At 44.4% G+C, this 24,354-nt stretch overlaps 1 protein-coding gene across 1 annotated transcript in view; it reads right to left on the bottom strand.

Moving 5' to 3' along the window:
- TFCP2 (transcription factor CP2) overlaps window positions 1–23,989 on the bottom strand; it is a 40,126-nt gene extending 16,137 nt beyond the window's left edge. The window contains exons 1-5 of the mRNA XM_083599310.1: window positions 23,031–23,989; window positions 4,914–5,065; window positions 3,781–3,857; window positions 3,265–3,370; window positions 933–1,039 (exon numbers count right to left, since the gene is read on the bottom strand). Coding sequence (XP_083455436.1) covers window positions 933–1,039; window positions 3,265–3,370; window positions 3,781–3,857; window positions 4,914–5,065; window positions 23,031–23,152 — 564 coding nt within the window. The 5' untranslated portion in view covers window positions 23,153–23,989. The remainder of the gene's footprint in view (window positions 1–932; window positions 1,040–3,264; window positions 3,371–3,780; window positions 3,858–4,913; window positions 5,066–23,030) is intronic.
- Between the last annotated feature and the right edge of the window lie 365 nt (window positions 23,990–24,354).

The raw sequence follows: 24,354 nt of genomic DNA on the forward strand, positions 1-24,354 counted from the left end.
ACACACCATTTATTCCTAATGGACTTTGCAGGTGACCTTCACAGGTTTGGCACCTTGCCTCTAAAAGTGACCTACCTCAACAAGCCACAAGGATTAGTGAAATCGTAATATTGACCTAATCCTCCAACAGGCAGAGAAGAGATCAAATAAAAAAATCCCTAGAAATAAGTCTCAAATGTGTGGCCTCATTCTGGTTGACTCATCGTCCTAGATGGGAGGGCTCCCTTTCGACTTTGCCAGCATTTGTCCTGCCCCCACCACAGTTGAAGTGAACAGAAACCAAATTAAAGCCAGTTATCAGAATCCTTCCCCGGCACCTCGGTGTTCAACACCCTCGCAGCAGTGAAATGAATGGTAGCTTTCCCCGTCGGTTTTGCCAGTCAGAATTCCACTTTGTTCTTGTCAAGGGCAATTAGCATTACTCTTTAATTCAAGGGTTCTCAACGTTCATTATAGTGAGCTTCCCAAGTAGAGATTACAATTTGTTGAGCCATCTCGGTTGTAACTAAGACAGACAGCTTCTCATCAGCATTCACCGGAGCTGAAAGAATCCCCAGGTACCTATGAACTGACTTTTTTTCACTGTCTCTGCTGCATAGTGCTGACACTTAAAACAATGTCAATTGAATTCTGAGCCTGGCAGCTATGAATTTGTAATGGTACTTGGTGGTTCACTGAGAGCAAGCAGATCCAAGTAGGAAAGGCAGAAGGAGACCCAAGTACACTTCAGAGCTAGACCCCGCAGAAGAATAGGACTGCTCTTTTATTCCTCTAATATATGAATTTGGAAGAGTGACAGGGTGATTGTATCAGGTATATGACGGTAGAGATCCATCAAAACTGATGGCAGCAAATCTCAAATCTATCTTGCTTGCTACAGTCCTAACCAGAGAGAACAGTTAAGAAACACCTCCCATGTAGTATTGATTTACCTGAATAAATACAGAAGTCCTCTTTGAAGGATCCCACAGAAACTCTACAGTATTCAATTGCGTGGGGTTTGCCCTGGGATCGATTATACCCACGGACATTGGAATATCTGCAGAAGACAAAAGCCCAACCCTTTAGAACGAGGCTAGGAGAGGCATGGCAAGCCCACCAAAATTTTAAGGGACTTATGTAGTAAATAATGCACCAAGAGCTTAGAAGACTGGGTAATTCAGGGTACACTCTGAAGGCACACGATGCACCGACATCACTGAATCTAAGCAAGCTTTGGTCCGGTCAGTCCCTATGTGGGAGACCAACTGTGAATCCCATGTATTCTACCTTGAGTTCCAGGATGGAAGACAGGATGTTAATTAATTAATTAAGGCAAAAATCTAGGCACCAGCATGCCTGTTACAGTATAAAACTGAGGCACTATCTATGTAAGCTGCTTCTGGACTGCCCTGCTAACCTATTTCAGGAAAATTTAGGAATTCAGAACGACAGGCTTATGCATACTTTGCATAAGTATGCATCATGCATCTTCTCTCTCATGCATCATGGATGCTGGTTTATATTAAGGATGTATGATCTGTATTATTTTTTGAATATTATTGCTACATGTTTGTCATGGCCTTCGGCTAGAACAATAAACTTATGAACTGATGAAGCATATTCCTGCATTGTAAAGGGTTGGATTAGAAGACCCTCTAGGAACCTACCAACTCTAAAATTCTATGATTCTAAGCAGAAACCAATATCATATACCAAGAAAAGCAGAATTCTGAAACCTATAAATTATGCAATTTTTTGTTATTCACTTTGTTTAGTTGCGAGGAGATTCAGGCTATTAAAACCTCTTGCATTGAGCACTGGAAGTGCTACCTAATATCTGCCTGCTTTTGAGATCCACATACTTTCAAACCTATGTTTCCAGCTATAAATAACAACAATTTCTTTCTGTCAAAAGAGAGAGCTAGCTCAGGCTCTGCATATACCCAATTCCACACTTGCAGGGATTACAAAAAACCTCATAATCTGCATGAATCGACAAGAAAAAGAAGTTGCTTCGAATAATTATATTAAGGGAGCGTCTCTCCAGTGGCTCAGAAAAAAGTTACCTGAATAATAATAAAATCATACATCGTGTGCCCATATGAAAAAAAATAGAACATAGTAAAAACATAGTAAAAAAGACAGCAAACGTCAACACAATAGCAGTCATACTTGGAATTTACGGAAGCGGGTGGCGCTGTGGTCTAAACCACTGAGCCTAGGGCTTGCCGATCAGAAGGTCGACAGTTCGAATCCCCGTGAGGGGGTGAGCTCCTGTTGCTCGGTCCCTGCTCCTGCCAACCTAGCAGTTCAAAAGCACGTCAAAGTGCAAGCAGATAAATAGGTACCGCTCCAGCGGGAAGGTAAATGGCGTTTCCATGCACTGCTCTGGTTTTGCCAGAAGCGGCTTAGTCATGCTGGCCACATGACCCGGAAAAACTGTCTGTGGACAAATGTCGGCTCCCTCAGCCAGTAAAGCGAGATGAGCACCGCAACCCCAGAGTCGTTTGTGACTGGACTTAACTGTCAGGGATCCTTTACTTTTACCTTTAAAGGGCCTAAAGTTTGAGTCAACTATAATAATCTACTGAATTTAAGGCAGTAAGTGAATGAACTCTGGTTACGTACTTAATTCGTTCCGGAGGTCCATTCTTACCCTGAAACTGTTCTTAACCTGAAGCACCACTTTAGCTAATGGGGCCTCCTGCTGCTGCCGCGCTTGCCATAGCATGATTTCTGTTCTTATCCTGAAGCAAAGTTCTTAACCCGAGGTAATATTTCTGGGTTAGCGGAGTCTGTAACCTGAAGCGTATGCAACCTGAAGCGTATGTAACCTGAGGTACCACTGTACCAACATTAAGAGGCTCACTCTCTCCTGGCAAGAACAGAAGTGCTAAGTCATTTGACATAGGTGTAGGAAGCCAGAAGGGACCAGAAAACCGCCTACCCAAATGTGGGGGCTTTTAACTACATAATCTTTATCATGTATCCCAAGCAGAGTGCAGGTGTACTGCAGGAAAGTGCTTACAGAGAAATAGGCGCAAGGTGGTATAAGCAAGTGAACTGAGCTATGTTCATATCGGAAGGCAACATTTAAAAAAAATCGGAGCCACCTAAGTCAAACTATGGCAAACGATTACGCTCTGAGCAGAGATTGAAACCACTCTCAAAATCAATAAAGAGCTCTATACCTTTAGTGGTGGCAGTTTCCAATGCCTTCCAAGGTCCATGCTACAAAAAGCTACAATGCCAAATTAGTCCACGTTTACAGAAGTCACTCACCAATATCCAGTATCCTATCACCTGGCCTGTTCCACCGCCAGCCTTCCAGCTGCTGATGCTCTGTATACTGAAGTCGCCGATCATGGAACACCACTCTGAATATACTCTAGGTTAATAAGGAGATTTTCTCATTGAGTAAACAGCGTATGCTGGAACTTGGAACATTTAGACGAGCTTAGGCAAATTGGTGTGGCCAGCTGGAAGATTTTAGCTTTCCTAAAGTGTAACCTTGCACCATCTCTCCACCATGAAACTGATGGATGGTGCGAATGGAGCACACACAGGTTGGCATATACATGTGTAGGCAGTTTACATTCAAGGTTCATTTCACAGCTAGAGGGGCATGAACCCAACACTACTGGGGCCTGCTTGGATAGACAGTGGCTCTACCCAACTGCTGACACCAGAGATTGATTGAATTACGTTCATAGGTGTCACTAGTTACCTGATAAGCATGTTTAACCTTGTCACCAACCCAGAGCTTTTAGGAGAGGATAGATTATTATGGGCACTCACCTTTACAAGCTTTCCATTTAACTCAGGCAATTCCCCCATTTTCCTGTTGTCCAGCATTCTGATTTCATAGGACTGACCTGAGGAAGAAAGGATCTCTGAAGTTGCTACAAAAAAAATTCCACTTTTCTTGAGGTCATAGTATAACACGTTTGACTGAAAAGAAAGCATCATGGTAACTTACACACACCCCTATCCAGTGTGAGGGGAGGGATTTTGGGTGAAAGGATGTGTGCTTGTCAAAGTCCACTTTCATGTAGCCCCAGACTTAGGGACCCTTACGCCCTTGGCAAGGAGTTGTATCGCTCCCCCTTCATCCCTTCACCATAAACCTTTCCGCCGTGGTGCAACAAGGACAGGAAGGTTCTCACAGGGAAACCCTGTTGCCCTGGCTTCTGTTAGGAACACTATTTACAGTGGTACCTCGTGTTAAGAACTTAAATTTGTTCTGGAGGTCCGTTCTTAACCTGAAGCACCACTTTAGCTAATGGGGCTTCCTGCTGCTGCTGCTGCACGATTTCTGTTCTCATCCTGAAGCAAAGTTCTTAACCCGAGGTAATATTTCTGGGTTAGCGGAGTCTGTAACCTGAAGCGTATTTTTTTTTAAGAACTTAATCTCTGCTGAAAGAAACAAGGACTTGCTAGGCAGGTAGCATTTCATCTTCCACAACATTTCAGCTGTTTTCATTCAGGGTCTTAATTTGTGCTAACACAGCCCAAAAATTCAAATGTGCTAAATTGACAAAACCTACATAGTTTATTCCCATGATACGAATCCTGGTCCATGGATTATAGGTTTACTGAAGCGTGGCATACAAGTATTTTAATTAGATAAATAATTTGGACTTCTGTCTGCATCTTTTCCAGCTTTGGTTTCAGACTTTCAATCACTAAGCAAACACTAGAACACTAATTTCCAACCAAGAGTTCAGAAGAAAGCTATTCACGGCCCCCACAGAGAGCACAGCAGATAGGTTAAAAGACAAGAAAGTCTAAAATAATTTGTGCTGCGGCCTTGAGTGTGCACTCTGGAAAGTGAGCGAAAAGAGGCATGCAGCAAGGAAGCAACATAAATGCCACGACTGGGAAAGCACCTACTCCCCACCTGATGTTCTGGCAGCAGAAATGTGGCTTACCTTGATTGAGATAGGTGAGAGTTTCATCGTGGAGTTTCACAGCAGGGGAAGTGGCAGCACATAAGACATACTGAAAAGGTAGGATTTTGTTCTCATTGTCAGGAGGCAAGCTGGATTCTTCTTGCTTAAAGATGGGCAGGGCAAGGACATCACTACAAGAAAATGGTTTTCGTTAAGAGTTGTTATGATTATCCATATTTGGCGACTGAACAAATCCATAGAGCATACCAGGACATTAAAACCAAAAATTATTTCCAGGATCTTAACTGAGAGAGACAAAATATGAGAAAGAGTGTGTGTGTACCTACTCTTCATGTATAATCCTCAGTCTAGCCAGCGATCCTTATAAGAGGTATTTGATCAGGCCGTATGGCAGACATCACTAATGCATCATCTATAACCATTGGCCATGCTGATTGTGGCTGATGGGTGTTCCCGAGTCCAACAGGGTACCAGTTTGGAGAAGTCTGGCATTTAGGTTTATATTAAGAATTGTTCTACTTCCATCCACAGCTCTTGCAGTAACAACAATTTGGATTTAAAGGAAGTGTAAACAATTATAATCACTGAACAACATCTCTCTAGGTCTAAAGAGGCAAACTAGCTGTTGTCCTAACAGCAGGTCAGCCAGCCTGTTGCTTTTGACCCCAGAGAGTGAATGCCACCTGCCTCTAAAGTTTAGATAAGGACTTTCACAAATCGAAAGAGAACTATGCTCCTGTCCTCAAACAGCTACTGATCTGAAGCAATACTACATCATTGGTTATAGCTCAGACTGGGTAGTCCTTTTCTGGGGGGTGGGGGTGGGAATCTGCACAGGATCACATGCCTCACAGAAATGCCACTCTAGGAAAGAGGGGTCTGAGTCATCACAATATCCCTTACATAAGCTGTAAGCCTCTCCCTACCCAATGAAGGCTAACTTTACTAACAAGAGTCTGAAACAGCTTCAACTCACTGAAGTGTAAGACCTAAAACTGTAGATGGGGAGAAGATAACTAGGGGAAAACCCACTCTCCCTCTCCAGGATTTGCCTTTTAAAAACAATGGGTCTGCTGAGATTCCACTTCAGATTCACAATTAGTTCGGCACCAAAATCCTCTGAGAAGTCTTATCAGCCAGAGGTCCACAGCTAATCCATTTAAATTCTGTAGTGACCATATCCAACATCAAACAACCATGATCTTATTCTGGATATGTTCTCCTCAGTTACGTGTGCTTGGGGAACTACCCTTTGAAGCCCCTCAAAAAGTGACACAGAAATTTAGACTGCCTCGTGATATCAAATGAAGAGAGCTGACTGAAGAGTCTGTATGGCTTATTCCCAGACTGCAACTGGCCTTTTCTGGAAGCTCTGTGATACTGATCCCCTTCAAATCAAGATTCAGCAATGATGAGTTTAATAAAAGAAAAAGGGAGCCAGCAGCAAGACTGAGTGGTCAGTTGTATTCCAAACTAAATGTTTACAGCAAGGGTCTACCTTTGAATAAGTTTGGATAAAGTCTTGTAAAAATAAGGGCTTAAATCCTGGAGCCTGTGAAACCAGGATGCTTGAAGAATTCAGCAGTTGAGAATTCCAATACAAACAGACCCAATCCACACTTCCTAGACCAAGGGTCAGCAAGGCTTACTGGGGATGGGCTGGATCAGGCCGGACTGGTGCAGCGCAATGCTGGAAATCGCGTCTGCGCATGTCCGCAGCGCTGGAAATTGCTTCTGTGCATGCCCAGACGCTGAAAATTACACCTGCGCAGAAGCGATTTCCGGAACTGCGGAAGAGAGTCCCCGCGCCGGTTTAGCACAGCGGGAGGGGGCTTGCCGAGCGGGTGGCTCGGTGATGGCTCATGGGCCAGTTAAGTGACCCTCATGGGCCGCTTCCAGCCCATGGGCCTTAGGTTGCCAACCTCTGTTCTAGACTAATGCGTGATTGAGGACATAGCTATCACTTGGATTTTGCATGTCTCTGAATCTTTCAGTGCTATATATATATGTGTGGGTGTATTTCTAAAAGCTTGTAGAAATGTGTATTTTGAAAGAAAAAGCTTAAAAATATGTACTCAAAAATCTGTATTTTTTTGAAGCATTAATAGATTAATATCTTTACAAATTTTAAGTGGTCTACACTATGCACAATATAAAAACTTTATCCATTTCAACAAAAATACACCCCCAATAGCAATAAAACAATACAAAACATAAAAAAGTAAATCAGAAATCCAGGTGATTCATGCACAAAAATCAGGATCTAATCTTATGGGCCAAGGAAAGCATGGGCAAAAATATAAGCCTTTAAAAGGTTTCTGAGGCAAGTGAGGTTTACCGTTTTATTTACAGCAGAGGAAAAGGCATTCGACAGAACAGGTGCAACAGCAGAAAAGCATTTTGGGGGTCATTGTCCTACGATACTCTGTAGGGTGCAGTGCCACAAGTAGAATTTCCCCAGATGATCCACATGATCTTACATGTCTACACAGGGGCATACACTGTACAGTCTTTCAGGTAACCTGGTTCCAAATTGTTCAGGGCTAACAACAAAACCTTGACCATGGTCTGGTAGCTGTCTGGCAGCCAGTGCAGTTCCCCCAGCAGAGGTGTAATATGTGCACGTCCAGGTGCAGATTTATAGAGGTGAAAGTGACCTGGACTGGAAACAGAATGATTTGTCTATTCCTACTACGAAGTTTAGGCTTTGAACTAGATCTAGATAGAAATATTAACTCCACAAGGGAGTCTCTGGGTACATACATGATAAAACCAGTTTAAGGGTACAGTGGAACCTCAGGTTGCGGATGTAATCTGTGACGGAGGCACGTCCGCAGCACGCAGTGTTCGCATCCTGAAGCCTCTGCGCAGGAGCTGGCGCGATTTGGAGTTTCTGTGCAAAGCGCAATTTAGCGCTTCTGCGCATGCGCAGAAACCCAGAAGTAACCCGTTCTGGTACTTCCGGGTTTCCAGTGGTCTGTAACCTGAAGTGTCCGGAACATGAGGTATGACTGTATAGTCTTTTTTTTATTTGCTTCTCTGGGGAATGCATTTCTGGAGTGAGGGGCTAGATATTTGCAACAGCTTCACTAAGTTACCATTTCCTGGAGAGGAGCCATAACCTTGCCCACTGGATGATCTCTGGCAAGAAGCTCCTTCTATTGTATGTAAAATGGAAATAACAATTCACGGGACTGAATGCAGATACAACAATACCTGAAAGAAGAGGTCCCTAAAATACTGGTATGGCCTTCAGGTTCCTGTTACAATATTGAGAATCCTGTATTTTACTGGGGGGAAAGTTTCTAGCTCTTGTTTATGTTTTTGCATAAAGGGCTCACTAAAGTTTCTGTCCACACTCCAAAACTTAACATTTTAGAATTTGAGTTGTATGAAGTGCAATCAGCTTTAGATGATAGATAGATAGATAGATAGATAGATAGATAGATGATAGATAGATAGATAGATAGATAGATAGACAGATAGGTAAGATAGATGATAGATAGATAGGAGGATAGAAGAAGCACATTTACAAAATTTAGCTATAAGCTGTAACCCTCAGCTTTCTTTACATCTGACATAGAACCCTTTATGCTTAAGCACTCATTCTGCTGACTAAAAACATAAAAACCATAAAAACATAAAATATCTCAGCCAGGATTTGTCTAGTAAATCACAACCATTAACAAGCACACAATCCTTCCTGTGTATAGTGAAACATGCTTGTCACAATTGCACAGGAGTGTACATCCAAGCCAATATCACCAGCTATTGTTTACCAGTGACACATAAAAACTGATGCCCAAACGATCTTTTATGTAAAAGCAAGGCACAGTTCAGCCTCTTGCCCTACAAAACCCATAGCAGCTTCTGTTATTTAAAGATTGGTGCTACAATGCTTATGCTGCTAGGAAGTAGGGATTTAAATCCTTCCTTCCATCAGGAAGATTAGTTAAGATTACTAGGAATTCATTAACACAGCAGATTTCTACACCATGGTAACTATGTTTTTTTACATCAATGTTCAGAACATACTTTGGAACACTCCTGCCACACGATCTATAGTGGTACAAAAATTTTCTTGCCACATTTTCCAGAATTTGTCGTGTTGAGGAGCTGACCCAGAATACTAGCAAAACATCAGTTTATTCAACCAAAGGAAATTGGAAAACTGTTCCATTCAGAGGGACTAGCAACAATTCCACCCCCCACCCCAGCTCTAAAAAGGGAAGCTTAAGAAAGCACTGCCCCCCTCCATTCCATTTTGTATACATATAGACAAATGGAAAATTTGTACTCGGGAGAAGTTGCATGGGCAAGTACGCCCATGAATTACATATACAGTAAACTGGTAAAAGATTAAGTGCAGATTGGGTTTAGCTTAGTGCAAAGACTTCTAGGGAAACAGTGATGAAGTAATATTCCCATTTCTCTCACAAGCCTGCGACCAGCATCCAAACCCAAGTTGCACTACTCGGACTCTTCACACCACTGAGAGGTTTTGAGAGGGCAGGATGGTGAGAAAAAAGTCAAATGGGTTAGAATTCAGGGCCTGCCTCTCCCAATAGCCATGTGAGACTAAAGTACACACAGCTGTGGGATACACCCCTCATTGGTGACCTTCACATTCACTATTTTCTTGACCCAGACAACATATGTTTGATGAGGTGAATGATGAAAAATGAGAAAGGTTGCTTTAAGTTTATCATTAGAAAGACCTAATATCATTAGAAAGACCTAATATTTCAATTGCTTCTTGTAGGAATGAAGGGTTTTTTGTATTAAGACCCAGCGAAGGCCACTGTTTCCAGTATCTTGGTCCTGGTTTAAAAGACTTTGAGCACACCATGCCCAAGATGCACTATCGCTAAATCTCCCCCTTAGCATCCTACAGGGAAGAACTAGACTAGCAGACACACACCCCGCCCCAATTTCTAATGACAGGGTCCCAGAAACCTTTTTTCAAGGATCTCTGACATCCCACAGTTGATGATACACTACTCATGCAGGTCTTGGTGGATTGAACCCTGGCTGCCATCTGTACCCCACCCCAAACTCCCGTAAAGCAGTGAGAATGAGATCCATCAGCTCTTACAAACTTAGGAGGAATGCTATTTTGAAATGGAATATTGACTCTTAAAAGAATGAAGTGATAAATCCAACACACACATAATCTGAGAGTCTTCAAGTCATGAAGCAAGATGCTTATTATTGGATGTAGCTGAATTTATATTGGACAGCATGAACCAAAACATAGCAGAACTGTAATTTTTGCCTTACAGATCTTTGTGAATAATGGAGTTAGCAGAGGACCAGAGAAATACATCTATATGCCACATAACAGCTACCTTTGACACACATTTTGGATTCACTGCCAAACATAAGTTGGAGGTGATGCACACCAACACCCTAAATCAGCATCATGAAAAGGCTTCTCTCAAACAAACAGTGGGGTAGAGAATACTTCAAAAGGTGATTTGCAGCTTTAAGACACACTGTTAAAGCACTTACTTTTGCAAGTCTCCCATGTTCCTCCAACATTTAAATTTTAAGGGGAAGTTTGGGAAGGCTTTCAACGTCACGTGAGAGATTTTGTAAGGTGTGCAGCCCTGCTCACCTACCAATCATATGCCATCAAAATGATGTCATGCAATTGACAAGTAGCTGCCTGCTCTCCCACCTGTGAAATTGGGCCTGCATGGCCAACCCCAATAGGGATCTGGCCCCTGGAGCCAAAAAGCTTCCCAGTCCCTACTCTATCATCAAAACCAAAGTCTATTACCCCAATTAGCTGTTCATCAGGCAACCGTTCTATACATGAAGTTCAGAGATACAGTGGTACCTCGCATTACGTACTATCCCCCTTATGAATGCTTCGGGTTACGTGCTCTGCTAACCCGGAAGTAGCGAACCCTTGTTGCGAACTTTGCCCCAGGATGCGTGCGGAAGTTGCACTCCGGCGGCGAGGCAGCGCCATTAGCGAAAGCGCACCTCATGTTACGAGCAGTTTCCTGTTATGAACGGACCTCCAGAACAGATTAAGTATGTAACATGAGGTACCACTGTACTTACTCCTAGGGTAAGTGTGTGTAGAATTACCGTATTTTTCCGTGTAAGTGACCCCCCCATATATAAGACGACCCCTAATTTTTTTAATCCCAAATTAAGAAATCACCGTATTTTTCGCTCTATAAGACGCACCAGACCACAAGACACACCTAGTTTTTGGAGGAGGAAAACAACAAAAAAAAATATTCTGAATCTCAGAAGCCAGAACAGCAAGAGGGATCACTGCACAGTGAAAGCAGCAATTCCTCTTGCTGTTCTGGCTTCTGTGATAGCTGTGCAGCCTGCATTCGCTCCATAAGACACACACACATTTCCCCTTACTTTTTAGGAGGGAAAAAGTGAGTCTTATAGAGCAAAAAATACGGTAAGTTGTTCAGCTTTGGGGGGGGGGGAGTCACTTCTGCCAATCGCTCACCCGCCTGCCCACCACTGCCGATAACACACCTCGCTGCAGACACCAATTGCCTGCCTGCTTGCCGACACCAACACCCCACCCACTCACTTGCCACAGCCACCAATCACCTGCCCGCCTTGCCACAGCTGCCAATCGCCTGACCAATTGCTGCAGCCACAGCCAATCGCCAGCAGGCCTTGCCGCAGCCACCAATCACCCACCCAATCGCCGCTGCCAATCTCCTGTTTGCTGCTGCCATTAATCGCACATCCCTGCTCTGCATTCACTATCCATGTGTAAGACGACACCCAATTTTAGCCTAATTCTTTTTTTTAGCAAAAAGCATCGTCTTATACATGGAAAAATATGGTACATTCTTAGGCTGATTTATTTATGCAAGCTTATAATGGAATAGAGGTATGCGGGTGGAGCTGTGGGTTAAACCACAGAGCCTAGGGCTTGTCGATCAGCAGGTTGGCGGTTCGAATCCCCGCGACGGGATGAGCTCCCGTTGCTTGGTCCCTGCTCCTGCCAACCTAGCAGTTCGAAAGCACGTCAAAGTGCAAGTAGATAAATAGGTACCGCTCCGGCGGGAAGGTAAACGGCGTTTCCATGTGCTGCTCTGGTTCACCAGAAGGTCATGCTGGCCACATGACCCGGAAGCTGTACGCCGGCTCCCTCGGCCTATAAAGTGAGATGAGTGCCGCAACCCCAGAGTCGTTCGCGACTGGACCTAACGGTCAGGGGTACCTTTACCTTTACCTATAATGGTATATTAAGTCATGGTCCCTTTCTTTTAAAAAATTCCTCTTTCCTAGTTCCTCATGTTTATTTATCATGTTCTGATTATGTACCTGCAAACGTGATGGTTTTAAAGACATTCAAATTCAAATGCCCTATGCTGCAACTTTGGTATTTCTGCTACCCACTGAAATCCTGTATACCTACTGCCACAAACAGGCTAAGAAACCAACATTCCAATGAATAAGCTCAGTTGCCAAAACACAGACTAAGTAAAATGGTCTTGCAGTCAGGAGGCTTGAGAAAAATACTGGACTCTGGGGAGCTTGACACACAAACACTCCTGCTTCCACCAGAAGTATGTATCACCTTACTGCAGGACAAACAGCATGTGCCATAACCAGAGCACTGAATTGCTTTCCCTTCCATGCCATTCAAGGCCAACAGAGAACATGTGGAGGTAGTCATCAAGGTGGTGTGTTGGTGTTTCTCCAGCACTCTCCATGGTTCACCAAAAAAGTGGGTCAATAAGGGCAGCAGGGAGACTACAGGTGAGGACAAGAAGCTGGTACAGAATTGTTTTCAAGGTAGGAGAGGGATGGACTCCATTCATAAACAACTTGCCTCTATCTCTACCTACAGCACATCCAAAATATGACATGAATGTTAGCTTTAAAAATATGCTTGCACAAATGCAGACGTCAGAACAACCAAGGTACATCTAGTACAATTAGTCCATGGGCTGGTAGGGAAAGTATTCAGGAACATAAAAAAGGCAGATTTAGGTAGGTAGCAGTGTTGGTTTGACACAGTCAAAATAAAAAAAATAATAATAAATGTGCAGTAGCACCTTAGAGACCAACTAAGTTTGTTCTGGGTATAAGCTTTCGTGCACACAAAAGCTTATACCCAGAACAAACTTAGTTGGTCTCTAAGGTGCTACTGGACAATTTTTTAATAAATAAGGCAGTCATTAAAAAAATGTTGCCTTGAGTCAGCTCACAAGCAGCTGAAGACCCTTGCTTCTAGTCCATCAGTAGGTCCCACTCATCTAAGCATACCGCCCATTTCAGCTCCAAGCCACTTCTGAGATTTTCCATAGGAATCTGAGCAGCATGGGCCAAAATACAGCCTTGAGACATCCCTCTCTAGCGCTGAGGACATGATAGGAGAAATTTGGGGTGGTGGTTCAATAACCCCCTCAAGCCTGGTCTAGCACCAACTACCACAATGTATTAACCCCAGGGGAAGTTATTTTAATTTATGCCCAATGATTTTGGCAGTTTATGGTGGGATATTATGTTCTGAGTTGGTGAGTAAACAACAAACATTTGGTATATCAGGTTGCCAGTTTTGCTTGCCACACCAAATTTTGCCCACAATTTGCAAGCAGAATATACTGTTTAAGGTTTCTACAAGCCAATGCAATACAGAGGAACAAAAAATTATTTTTGATCCACGGTGTTTTTCTACCTCAGCAGTTATCAAAAGGGAGAGCTCCCATGTGTGATCAGTTGCCCAAATGTCAGAAACAGAACATCTCTGCATCAAAGCACAGAACAGACCACTCAACAAAAGTATGTAATTCAGCGAAACAACCTGCAAGACACTGGAGAAGGAACACTGGTTTTACATTAGATTAAAACTTTCCATTTAAGACAGCAATACCCCCCTTTTCCTTATAGCTCATTTTTTCTGTGCCTCAATAACATTATTTTGAGGAAGTCAACTCCAATACACGAACAATGAATACAGAACCAACAGCAATCTTGTCTGGGGCTTACATAACTATTCAAATTCAGCATCTAGTTAAAATGCTCTGTTCCAGAAGATTAGCGTGTCTATTAGCCGCAGATCGTAATTGGAAGTCGGCAATGCTATGATATCAGAGGTTTGCAAATTCAGCTGGTGAATACTTAATTCCAACTGTGTTTCCTAAATGAAGTCACAAAACAGCCAGTTCCAACACAGCATACCACAATGCTTAATTTGAAGGCAAATGTGGGATTACTTCAGTTATCCATATAGAAACAATATACACAGCTACCTTCAAATTCTATCAGCTTTGGAGAGTACAGAAACAGTTGCTATTTCACCTTTACAGTGGTACCTCGGGTTAAGTACTTAATTCGTTCCGGAGGTCCGTTCTTAACCTGAAGCACCACTTTAGCTAATGGGGCCTCCTGCTGCCACCGCGCCGCTGGAGCACAATTTCTGTTCTCATCCTGAAGCAAAGTTCTTAACCCGAGGTACTATTTCTGGGTTAGCGGAGTCTGTAACCTGAAGTGCATGTAACCTGAAGCGTATGTAACCCAAGGTACCACTGTATTAGGGTGTGGCAGGAGTCACAAAGCAACTGGAAATCTCAACTTGTGTCACTGGGTGGTGCTCCTGAGTCACAAAAAAATGACTGGCGACCTGTTATTTTCGACCCAGATCCGTTACAGCAGAAGCGGTTTAGTCATGCTGGCCACATGACCCAGAAAAGCTCTCTGTGGTCAAACATTGGCTCCCTCGGCCTGAAAGCAGAGGTAAGTGCAGACCTGATTCCTGTTAGAAGCACCATCAGGCAGTCGTGAACCCAATGGACATGACTCAGAAGCCTGATGTAGCACCAAAACAAAAAAAAAATTTCCTTCCAGTAGCACCTTAAAGACCAACTAAGTTAGTTCTTGGTATGATGTAGCACCGTGACTGTTCAGCAGTCTCTGGTTGCACACACACATACAAAACAACCTCAGTCACTAGATTGGTTGTCTATAGTAAATATGGCTCCAGGGAAGCAAACGAGGATGTTGCTTTACGTTGAAAAAGAACTAGCTGGGTGTTCTTCTCTCCTCTTAGGTCTGCTACTAGCTTTCATATGTTCATGTGTAAGCCTAACTTCAAGTTACGAAAATGACCTTGGTACTAGATTAAGGATACCAGTAAATGCACACAGAGATGACAACTCAACAAAGAGACTCTTAACAACCATGTTAAGTAGGAATAGTCTTTTTAAAAACAGAACTGTGATAAGAGCACCTAAGCTAGGAAATAAAGCAGTTTTAAGTTATCAGTACTACTGTGGTTCACTTCTATACAATTCCCATAAGGTCAGCTTCCCATGTCACCCATGTGTAATAAAAAGGTTAACCATTTGTAGGGAAGATGATAAAGGAAACCAAGTTAAGCAGCTCAAAACACACACCCCTACAATCCACCACCCAGAACTAGCACCCTCAGTGGAAATTACTTATTAAAGAAGGCCCTTTGACCCTAACACAGTTAACTCTAGCCTCATTGAGGCCAGAGCACTGAACTACCCATTTCTTCACACTGGAATTCTGCCTGTCACCATATCCGGTTTGTGACCAGAAGAAGTTAGAAGACCTTCAGTACTCCCATACTTTTCTGAATCTTTTACAGAGATTCTGCACAGAGGGGTTTGCTCAGGTTCAGATATCAAATGCAGGAATCAAGATTCTCAGCTTTGATTTTTTAAAGAAAGCACCATGTTTTAACCTCTCATAATTCCTCGTTTTTCAAACACCAGCACAAGGCAGATAGTTTTTCAGAGGAAGGCGCTTGTACACTTTTTATAATAGCCTGCCTGTTCTTCACAGTATCCAGTCACCTCTTTTTTCTGCTTGCTATCACCACAAACTTATCTGATCTTCCACCATGATATAACTGCCTGTCCCCAATACACAAAATTTAAAGCCAGAATAAGAAGGGAACAAGAGGCGAAACAGGACCATCCACACGTCTGTCCCCTAGTAAAAGAGAAGGGAAACATTTTCAACCTGAGGGTCACAAATTCTTTTGGGGGGGAGGGGGGAGAGGATGAATACCAATGGTGGGCAGGGTCAGAAGCAGGCAGTAGGTAGCATTTTGAATGTGACTCACCTTTATACAATAGGCTACATTTCAGCAAATGAAAAGTCAGACATTTCACCCCTCTACCTAGGCAAGCAAAATGCATATCACAGTTCAATGAGGCATTCCAGTTAGGAAAAATCACTTGAAAGAAGGTGCAGAGCAGGACTAGTGAGTAGTGTGGCCTGGGGAAAAGTCCCACAGATTGAACTGGGAGGTCTGAAGAAACACATTCTGGCCCCGAGCCCGGAGTCTGGCAACCCCTGCCCTAGAGATAAATATATATAGGACAGACCCACAACATGTCATATCCACAGGGCAATGAGCCCCAGAGCAAAACGCTCAATTACACAGAACAATCAATTCAAACTACATTAGGAGCACATGGAGCAATGTTACACATAGAGCTCTAGCTCTGTGGAATCAATTAATAGCTGAAATCAGATAGGTGCCTGGCGCAATCCTGTTTAGGTGCCTACCTGAAGACATTTTTGTTTAGGAAGGCTTTCACTGAGTGTAACCCAGTCATCTATAGAATATCCATTTTGTATCTGATGTTGTTTGTATGTATCATTTTGTCGTTTATAAAGCTTGCGTTTTAGTCTGTTTTTAATGTGTACACAGGCCGCCTCAATGCCTTTATGCTGTGAAATGGTTTAGGCATTTGTTTAATCAATAAAGCTACAACCTGATGCTCTTAATTTGAGGTCCTGTCCATGCTGCAAGACGTTTGCCATAGAATGACCTCTGGTGTACTCGTCAGATCCCCTTCTACACCCCTGATTTCTCAATTTCTCTTGTTATGATTGCCTGCATGGGAGCCACTGTAGCAGAGCTGAAGAGGGGAGTGGGGAGGAAGAGAAGGGAATGGCTGTTACATCTGGGAAACCCACAAAAAGGGCACGAAGCAACTGGATGGCGTCTGAGGAAAATGGAATGCTGGATGACATGGACTTTATACCCCCACTTAGGCAGATATATTTTATTCTAATAATGATTTGGTCTTCCAGTGCTCATTGAGCTGAAGCCAAAACAGCACAACTGATGCACAAGAGAAAGGCAAGGAGATGCAGGATAACCCTGAGGTTTGCAGACACCCCTCAAAATGGGGTGGAAAAATCCAAAAGGGTGCAACAACTCAGTGCTGAGTGAGAGGGGGAGGGAAATGACAAGTGGGTGTGGGGGGTGGAATTAAGTGGGTAGAACACGCAACAGAATCATTTCAAACTGCAACATTTCATTGCAGTAGCCAAAGTCTAAGGAAAGGAAGAAAATTAAAACTTCAAAGAGTAGAGAGCAGCAGTAGTTGAGCACAAGTTGAGCACAAGCCAGCCAGATTAACAAATGCCTGCAGAAAAAGATGAGTAAAGAGACAACGAAAGATCATTGAAGAGGGTGCCAGACAAATCTCCCAGGCAAAGTGTTTCATAACCAGGGTGTGTTGAAAGATAAATGTATCTAGAAGGGCTTTTATGTTCTTACACAAGGAGATTGGCATTAAATGGGGCACAATGTAATCCCAGAACATGCAGTAAAATGCAGATAAAGGGGAGAGAGTGTAGATAGCTACCATGAAGATGCTAGTATTTATATGTTCAATGTCACCTATTGCCCCTTTTAAGACTCAAAACCACCTAGATTAACAGATTGTACATTACAGAAATGTATTGCTTTCTTCCAGCAAAACAAAGCCTTGCAAACACAGGTTTACCTGCCCCAAATGCAAACCTGTCAGGCATTTGTGCCCTTAAGAAAACCCAACACATGACTCATTCTACAGACAACCACAAAATTCACTCTGTGTCAAGCTCCTCAGTCTTCATCACAGCACGCAGAATGAATCGCTGTTAAAAAGCAGCTTGCACAAGTGTTGTGCAAAACAGGGAACAACCCTCAGAATAGAGAACATTTTCCTAAGAAGCACAGCAGATTGCACAAACAACTGATAAATAGCATACATCATTTGCAAAAGGAATACAGGCAGCATTTGAGAAATAGTTCTGTTTTTCACTGTTCCGAGAGTGCAGAAAACCAAAGTGTTGTATATCTACCGTATTTTTCGCTCTATAAGACGCACCAGACCACAAGACGCACCTAGTTTTTGGAGGAGGAAAACAAGAAAAAAAATATTCTGAATCTCAGAAGCCAGAACAGCAAGAGGGATCGCTGCACAGTGAAAGCAGCAATCCCTCTAGCTGTTCTGGCTTCTGGGATAGCTGTGCAGCCTGCATTCACTCCATAAGACGCACCCACATTTCCCCTTACTTTTTAGGAGGGAAAAAGTGAGTCTTATAGAGCAAAAAATACAGTAAATGTTTCTACAGGGGAATGTCATTCAACCCATCTAATATTCACACACACACACCAATTTGTCTACTTTCATTGACTGCATAGTTGGGCTGTCATAGGTACAAGGAGAAAGTCATTTCACAAGGTCATTTCGCAAGTTTCTTTTTTTGGGGGGGGGGGAGCAAACAGAAATGCTTCCCTGCCACCCATGCCAGAAAAAGAAAAGCAGTAATGATACAGTGCAGACTTTTGAAGGCAGCTGGAGAAGTTTCAGCCACCTCCACATATGTACAGTACTCCTACATCCACACAAATTCTAATTTTACTACCTCAAGCATCACTTTTAACAACAACTCAAGAGTCACAAGCAGATTTCCAGAATTCATTAAGTGCTAAGTTACTGAAAGCTAGTCCCTGGGCTTTCACCTCTTTTATTACTCAGTTAATAAAAGCAAACTCCAAAATGCCTGATTTTAAGGAATAATTACCAAGTGGCAGATGGCATGCACCACAACCTGCCAATGTACCTTTAGAAACGGTAACTGTGCTGTAAGTGAAATTCCAGGTTCTTGAAGGCTCAGTCCCTCCTGAGTGTGTCAGCAGGTAAAGCAACACAATTAATTGCGTTGTACCGCTGGATTATATGATTGCATCAGCATCACCAAGAGGAAATGTCACATCGGGAAATTAGTGCTCACAGTGTTGTTATTTTTAATTTCCTTTCTACAATGTTTCTTTCTCCTTTGGGCAAATCTAAATAAAAGTGCCTATGTCACTGAAGATCAGCACTGGAAAGAACCTAAAAGCTGTCTAGTGTAACCCCATGTTATGGGATAGAATTGTCTACCCATCAGCCAACTGATCTATGCAATTTCAATGGAATGCAAAAAATTAACCCTTGCCAAAACAATCAGATGAAAAGTTGATTGCTCCCCATCCCCAACAAAGATGGAAGAGAATCTGAACACTTACTTAGCTTTCTGCCGAAACTAAACCAGAGCAGTAACTTTCAGAAAGAAAGTTCACATTAAGGAGTCATCACAACACCACCCTTACAATGTGACAGCACACTGTAATCAATGTGTCGAAAGACCCCGAGTCAAATAATGCCAAACCAAGGTTTACTTTCATGGAAGCAATCCCTGATAAGCCTCAGGCTCACACACTGCCTCATCTACCCCTACACTCTCCAGTCTCGGACTTCAAAATATGGCTTAGCAGCAACTTTCTGGAAGCTAGCATTTGACTATGTTCTGGGATCCGGGCTTGTAGCAGGCACAGACCTTAGCCTGGCTGTTCATTCAAAGAGGCAAATTGTGGTTTGACACTAAATCATGATTGGAAGTCTGGAACCACTGCTCAATGGGGAAGAGACAGTGTCTGAGTTAAGGACTCCTCAGGGCTCCTTCTTGGAACCCAGGACCAAAATGGGAGGAATTCAACACCACACCGAGGCAGATGTTCTGTCAGTGCAATCAATTGCACTGAAACATTCTCCCTTCTCACCCCATGTGCTGCTCTAGAGCAGCCTTTCTCAACCTTGGGTTCCCAGATGTTGATGGACTACCACTCCCATCATTCATAGCCAGTAGGGGCAGCAATCAGGAATGATGGGAGTGGTAGTCCAACAGCATCTGGGAACCCAAGGTTGAGAAAGACTGCTCTAGGGGTTCTCTTCTCCCCCTCTGAGCCAACTTCAGGGAGCAAGCGGAGGGGGGGAAGCCCCGTTGCACTAGCAGAAGTTGTTGTGCAGGCTTCCGCTAGTGGGACTAATTACGTAGCTGAATCTGGCCCATTATGTTTGAACAGGCTTAGTATCAGAAGGCGTTTTTAAAGACATTTTCAGTAAAGCAGTTTCCGTATTCTGCCTCCTTCAGTAAGCAGCAGTCAGGAAAGAGCTGTAAAAGGATACCTACCCAACCTATGAGGCAGCTTTATTTCTGAAGTTAAGCCAGCATACATGTAACCATTCTAAAATTGCTGACATCAATCAATCAATCAGATGCAGATTGTGAAGATCACCCCCTGTTTCTATGTAGCTAACTATCAGAGCATACTCCACTGAGGGGAGGTAGTTTTGCATCTAGAGTGACTGAACAAGAGGAATCGCATAAGGCAGACACAGGACATGAATTACCGTATTTTTTGCTCACTTTATAGACTCACTTTTTCCCTCCTAAAAAGTAAGGGGAAATGTGTGTGCGTCTTATGGAGCGAATGCAGGCTGCGCAACTATCCCAGAACAGCAAGAGGGATCGCTGCTTTTGCTGCGCAGCGATCCCTCTTGTTGTTCTGGCTTCTGAGATTCAGAATATTTTTTTTCTTGTTTTCCTCCTCCAAAAACTAGGTGCATCTTATGGAGCGAAAAATACGGTACTTAGCTTCCGGGGAATCTAAAAAGCAGCCTTCACCATGTGTGGGCTTTGGGGACTCAATTCTCTTGGTACACTAATGGACCCCAGTAAAAAAAGGTAAAAAAAAGCACTTCAGGAAAGTCCCAAATGTGCTCAGTTAGAATGAGGGCAGCTGCCCTTGCATCTAATAGCTACACCTGACTACTTCTTCCCACCCACACAGAGGTAGTTATTGAAAACAAGCTTAAAGCTTCAATAATCCTTGGTCTGTACACCACATAAAAGTGGCATTGGATTCATTCTCACTGAACAGCAGATCCAGGGCACTAGTGTACAGAACTCAAAAAATGCAAAAAAAGCAACCCAAGGGATGGAGGGACTATCCCGGGGAAGGAAGGTTGTAATGTTTGGAGCTAATTTTTAGTTCAGAAAAAAAGCAAGTGGGAGGGTATCAAGAACATTATAGGAGTGTTTAAAATTATGCATGGCATAAGGAAAGTGGATAGGCAGGACTTCTCTCATAATAATAGAAGTTGGGGACACTTGGTTTCAAGACAGATGCGAGGACAGATTTATTCACGTGGAAACTGGCTAAACTGTGGCATTTGCTATCATAAAATACAGTGGTGGCCACTACACTGGATAGCTTTAAAAGGAGATCACAAAGGATAAGTCTATCAATGTCTACTAGTCCTATCTCCCGTTATGCCCCACGGAGGACCTCAAGGTCCATAAATAGCAACACCCTAGAGGTCCCGGGCCCTAAGGAAGTCAATTAGCCTCAACCAGAGCCAGGGCCTTTTCAACACTGGCTCCAGCCTGGTGGAACGCTCTGTCTCATGAGACCAGGGCCCTGCAGGATCTGATTTCTTTCCGCATGGCCTGTAAGACAGAGTTGTTCCGCCTGGCCTTTGGCTTGGAATCAATCTGATTCCCTCCCTCTCTTTCTTTTTTCCTTTCTCCTTCTGTGTTGGAACTCCTATTTGGGGACTTCCCTGGCTTTTTTCTGGCCCATGTAGGACCAGTCTGGATAGTTAGCCTTGGTGAAGACTTGACGTTTTTATCCCCCAAAAAGTTTTTGATTGAGTTCCACTGAAATGAGACTGCATTTTAATGTTTTAATGTTTTGTTTTAATTTGTTTTTTAAGCTGCATTCTAATCAACTGCTTTTATATTTGGTGTTAGCCGCCCTGAGCCCGGTCTTGGCTGGGGAGGGCGGGGTATAAATAAAATTTATTATTATTATTATAGTCATTATGGTTTTTTAGCTCCAGTATTAAGAGGTTTGCCTCCAGTACCAGCAGCTGCCGATTTCAAACAGATTACCATTTCCCTCAGGTGCTGCTCATGGGTTTACCAGAGGCATCTGGCTGGCCGCTGTGATGACACCATGTTCAACTAGATAGGCCTTTCATCTGATCCAGCAGTGTTCCTATGATGTCTATGTCTACTTCCTCCATCCATTATCAAATAGCAGCAGGTGACCAACACAAAAACATGTGATCTGCCCTATCCTTCCTTTTATGAAGCAATCTATCCAAGATGGCAGCCTGAATGGCTGCATCTTACTCGCAAGAAAGAAAAATTGTGGAAGTCAGATTCAGAAAGTTGGCCATCAATACAGTATGGTTAGATGCATTCTGAAATCCAACTAGGTGTCCAACAAGTTATGCAGTGAAAGCAAGAAAGTTACATTTTGATGATGTGAATGTGAACAGTTACTTCGGGAAGTAATAGTAGGCTCTACTTTACCATTTCCTAAAAAGCACTTGTTTTAAACAATCCTATTGCTATGAAGAAAAATCCTGGGCAAAGCTGTACTAGATAATCACTCTAAATAAGGTGCAAATTTGATGTTCATTACCAAGTTTTAATTCTTACAGTACTGATTAATGCAAGAGCAACATGTTAGGAATCAAACTATTCAGGATAAAAGTATGATCAACTCAAGATCAAGCTTAACCTTGCTACTAGACTGACACATGTGCAGCTTATTATGACAGTCTTACCATCCATGGATTTATCTATTTTACAACTTGGTAAAACTGTGCTTGTGTTGCACACCCCAGTTTCATTCAGCAAGCTACAGCAAGTTATGGGGATGTGTAGCTTGCGTGACAGATTAATGTCCCCCCACAATTTTAGAGGAAGACATGACAACATACAGCATTTTCATAATACACCCTCCTTACAAAAGGACATCACATGGTGCAAGCAGGAAGCAGCGGCTCATAGGATACTGGACCAAAAGTAACATGAGATGCCATTTGGTTCAATTACACTCCGGGCACCAGACACAGAGACGAAGTGACACATGCCAGTTCAGCCTTCCCAAATAAATATTTCAGAAATCAGCCCTTCGAGGAGCTCCATCAATCAGATGGATATCCTTCCAGAAAGCCACTGGACGGAGCAATTTCCCTTCCTTACCTCATGCTGTAGGCACCAGCGCCCAGCTCCTGGCCAATTCCTGAGAGGCTGGCATCGAAGTCCTGAACCAGGCCGGACTCGATAACTTCGTCCGCGAGGGGCAGCTTCAGAGCCCAAGCCATCTTTGCACAGCACCTCGGGGGGGGGGCTGACTAGCCTCGGGCAGAGAGAGAAAGGGGGGGGCTCCTCCAGGAAGACTCACATGCACGCCAGGATGGCCCCGGGCAGGTTTCCAGGCACCATTACCTATCCCAGAGAGCCTCCCCTTCAGACGGACACCGGCCACGTGGAGGGGAACCCCAACGGCCAAACGCCCATCTTCTTGAGGGGTGGGGGGCAGCCCCGCTTAGCACCCCCCCCGCCGCCTTTGCAAAACAGCCCCTAAGCCTGCACCCCTTTGGGCTGCTAGGGACCCCCCCCCAGCTACGTTTCCTCACGTGGGAAGGACAGAGGCAGGCAAGCAGCTTTCAGGGAGCGCGAGTGAGGGAGAAGTCTTGGGCCCCCCAAACTCGACCCCCCTCAGCGACCTAAACTGTGGGCACCTACTCCGTGTCGCCTCACGACCCCCTTCCAGAAGAGGGTCTCTCTCCCCGCCGCCGCCGCCGCCACCACGTGGAGCCAAACACGCCCTCCGGCTCCCGCCGCCCGAGGACGCGGGAGAAGCCCAAGCAGCTCCCTCAGCCGGCGCTTTCCCGTGAGGCAAGCGTCCCCTCAGCCCCACACGGCGGAGCCCGGCCACCCTCGCTCGCCGCCGCCGCCGGCGCCCTCCCCGCCCCCGACGCCTAGCCCGCGCGCGCGAGGAAGCTGCCCCGCCGAGCCGCGCTCGCTCCCGCCGCCGCCGCCGCCAGCCCCGAGGCCTTCTCCAACATGGAGGCGGCAGGAGGGAGATAAAGAGACAGACAGAGAGAGAGAGAAAGGCAGACAACTCCGCTACACACGCAGAAGCCCGGCCGGGCAAGCGCCCCGCTCCCCCGCAGCCAACCACGGCCCTCCTCCCTGCCCACTCCTCCACTCAGCCAATCGCAGGGCGGGAGCGAGGAGGCCTCTCTCGACCCATAGGCCGAGTCGCAGAAAGGGGCGGGGCCTCGAAGGTGGTTATTTGGGTGCCCGGCGCAGAAGCGTGGGTTGAGAGGAGCGGGGCTTCTCCGCGCTTGCGTGCGTCGGGGTGGAGGGAGTGAGGGGCCTAGGTGCGCGCCTGCGCGTTGGGTTCCCGCGCCCCCTCGTGGCACCCTTTAAATGCTGGAGCGGGCGAGGGGCAGCGCGGTTGTGCTGACCGAGTCTGGGATGCGCAGGGCCTGAAGCTGCTTGCGCACTTACTCGGAAG

The sequence above is a fragment of the Podarcis filfolensis genome (genome assembly GCF_964270895.1).
Source record: "Podarcis filfolensis genome assembly, chromosome: 2".
NCBI lineage: Eukaryota > Metazoa > Chordata > Lepidosauria > Squamata > Lacertidae > Podarcis > Podarcis filfolensis.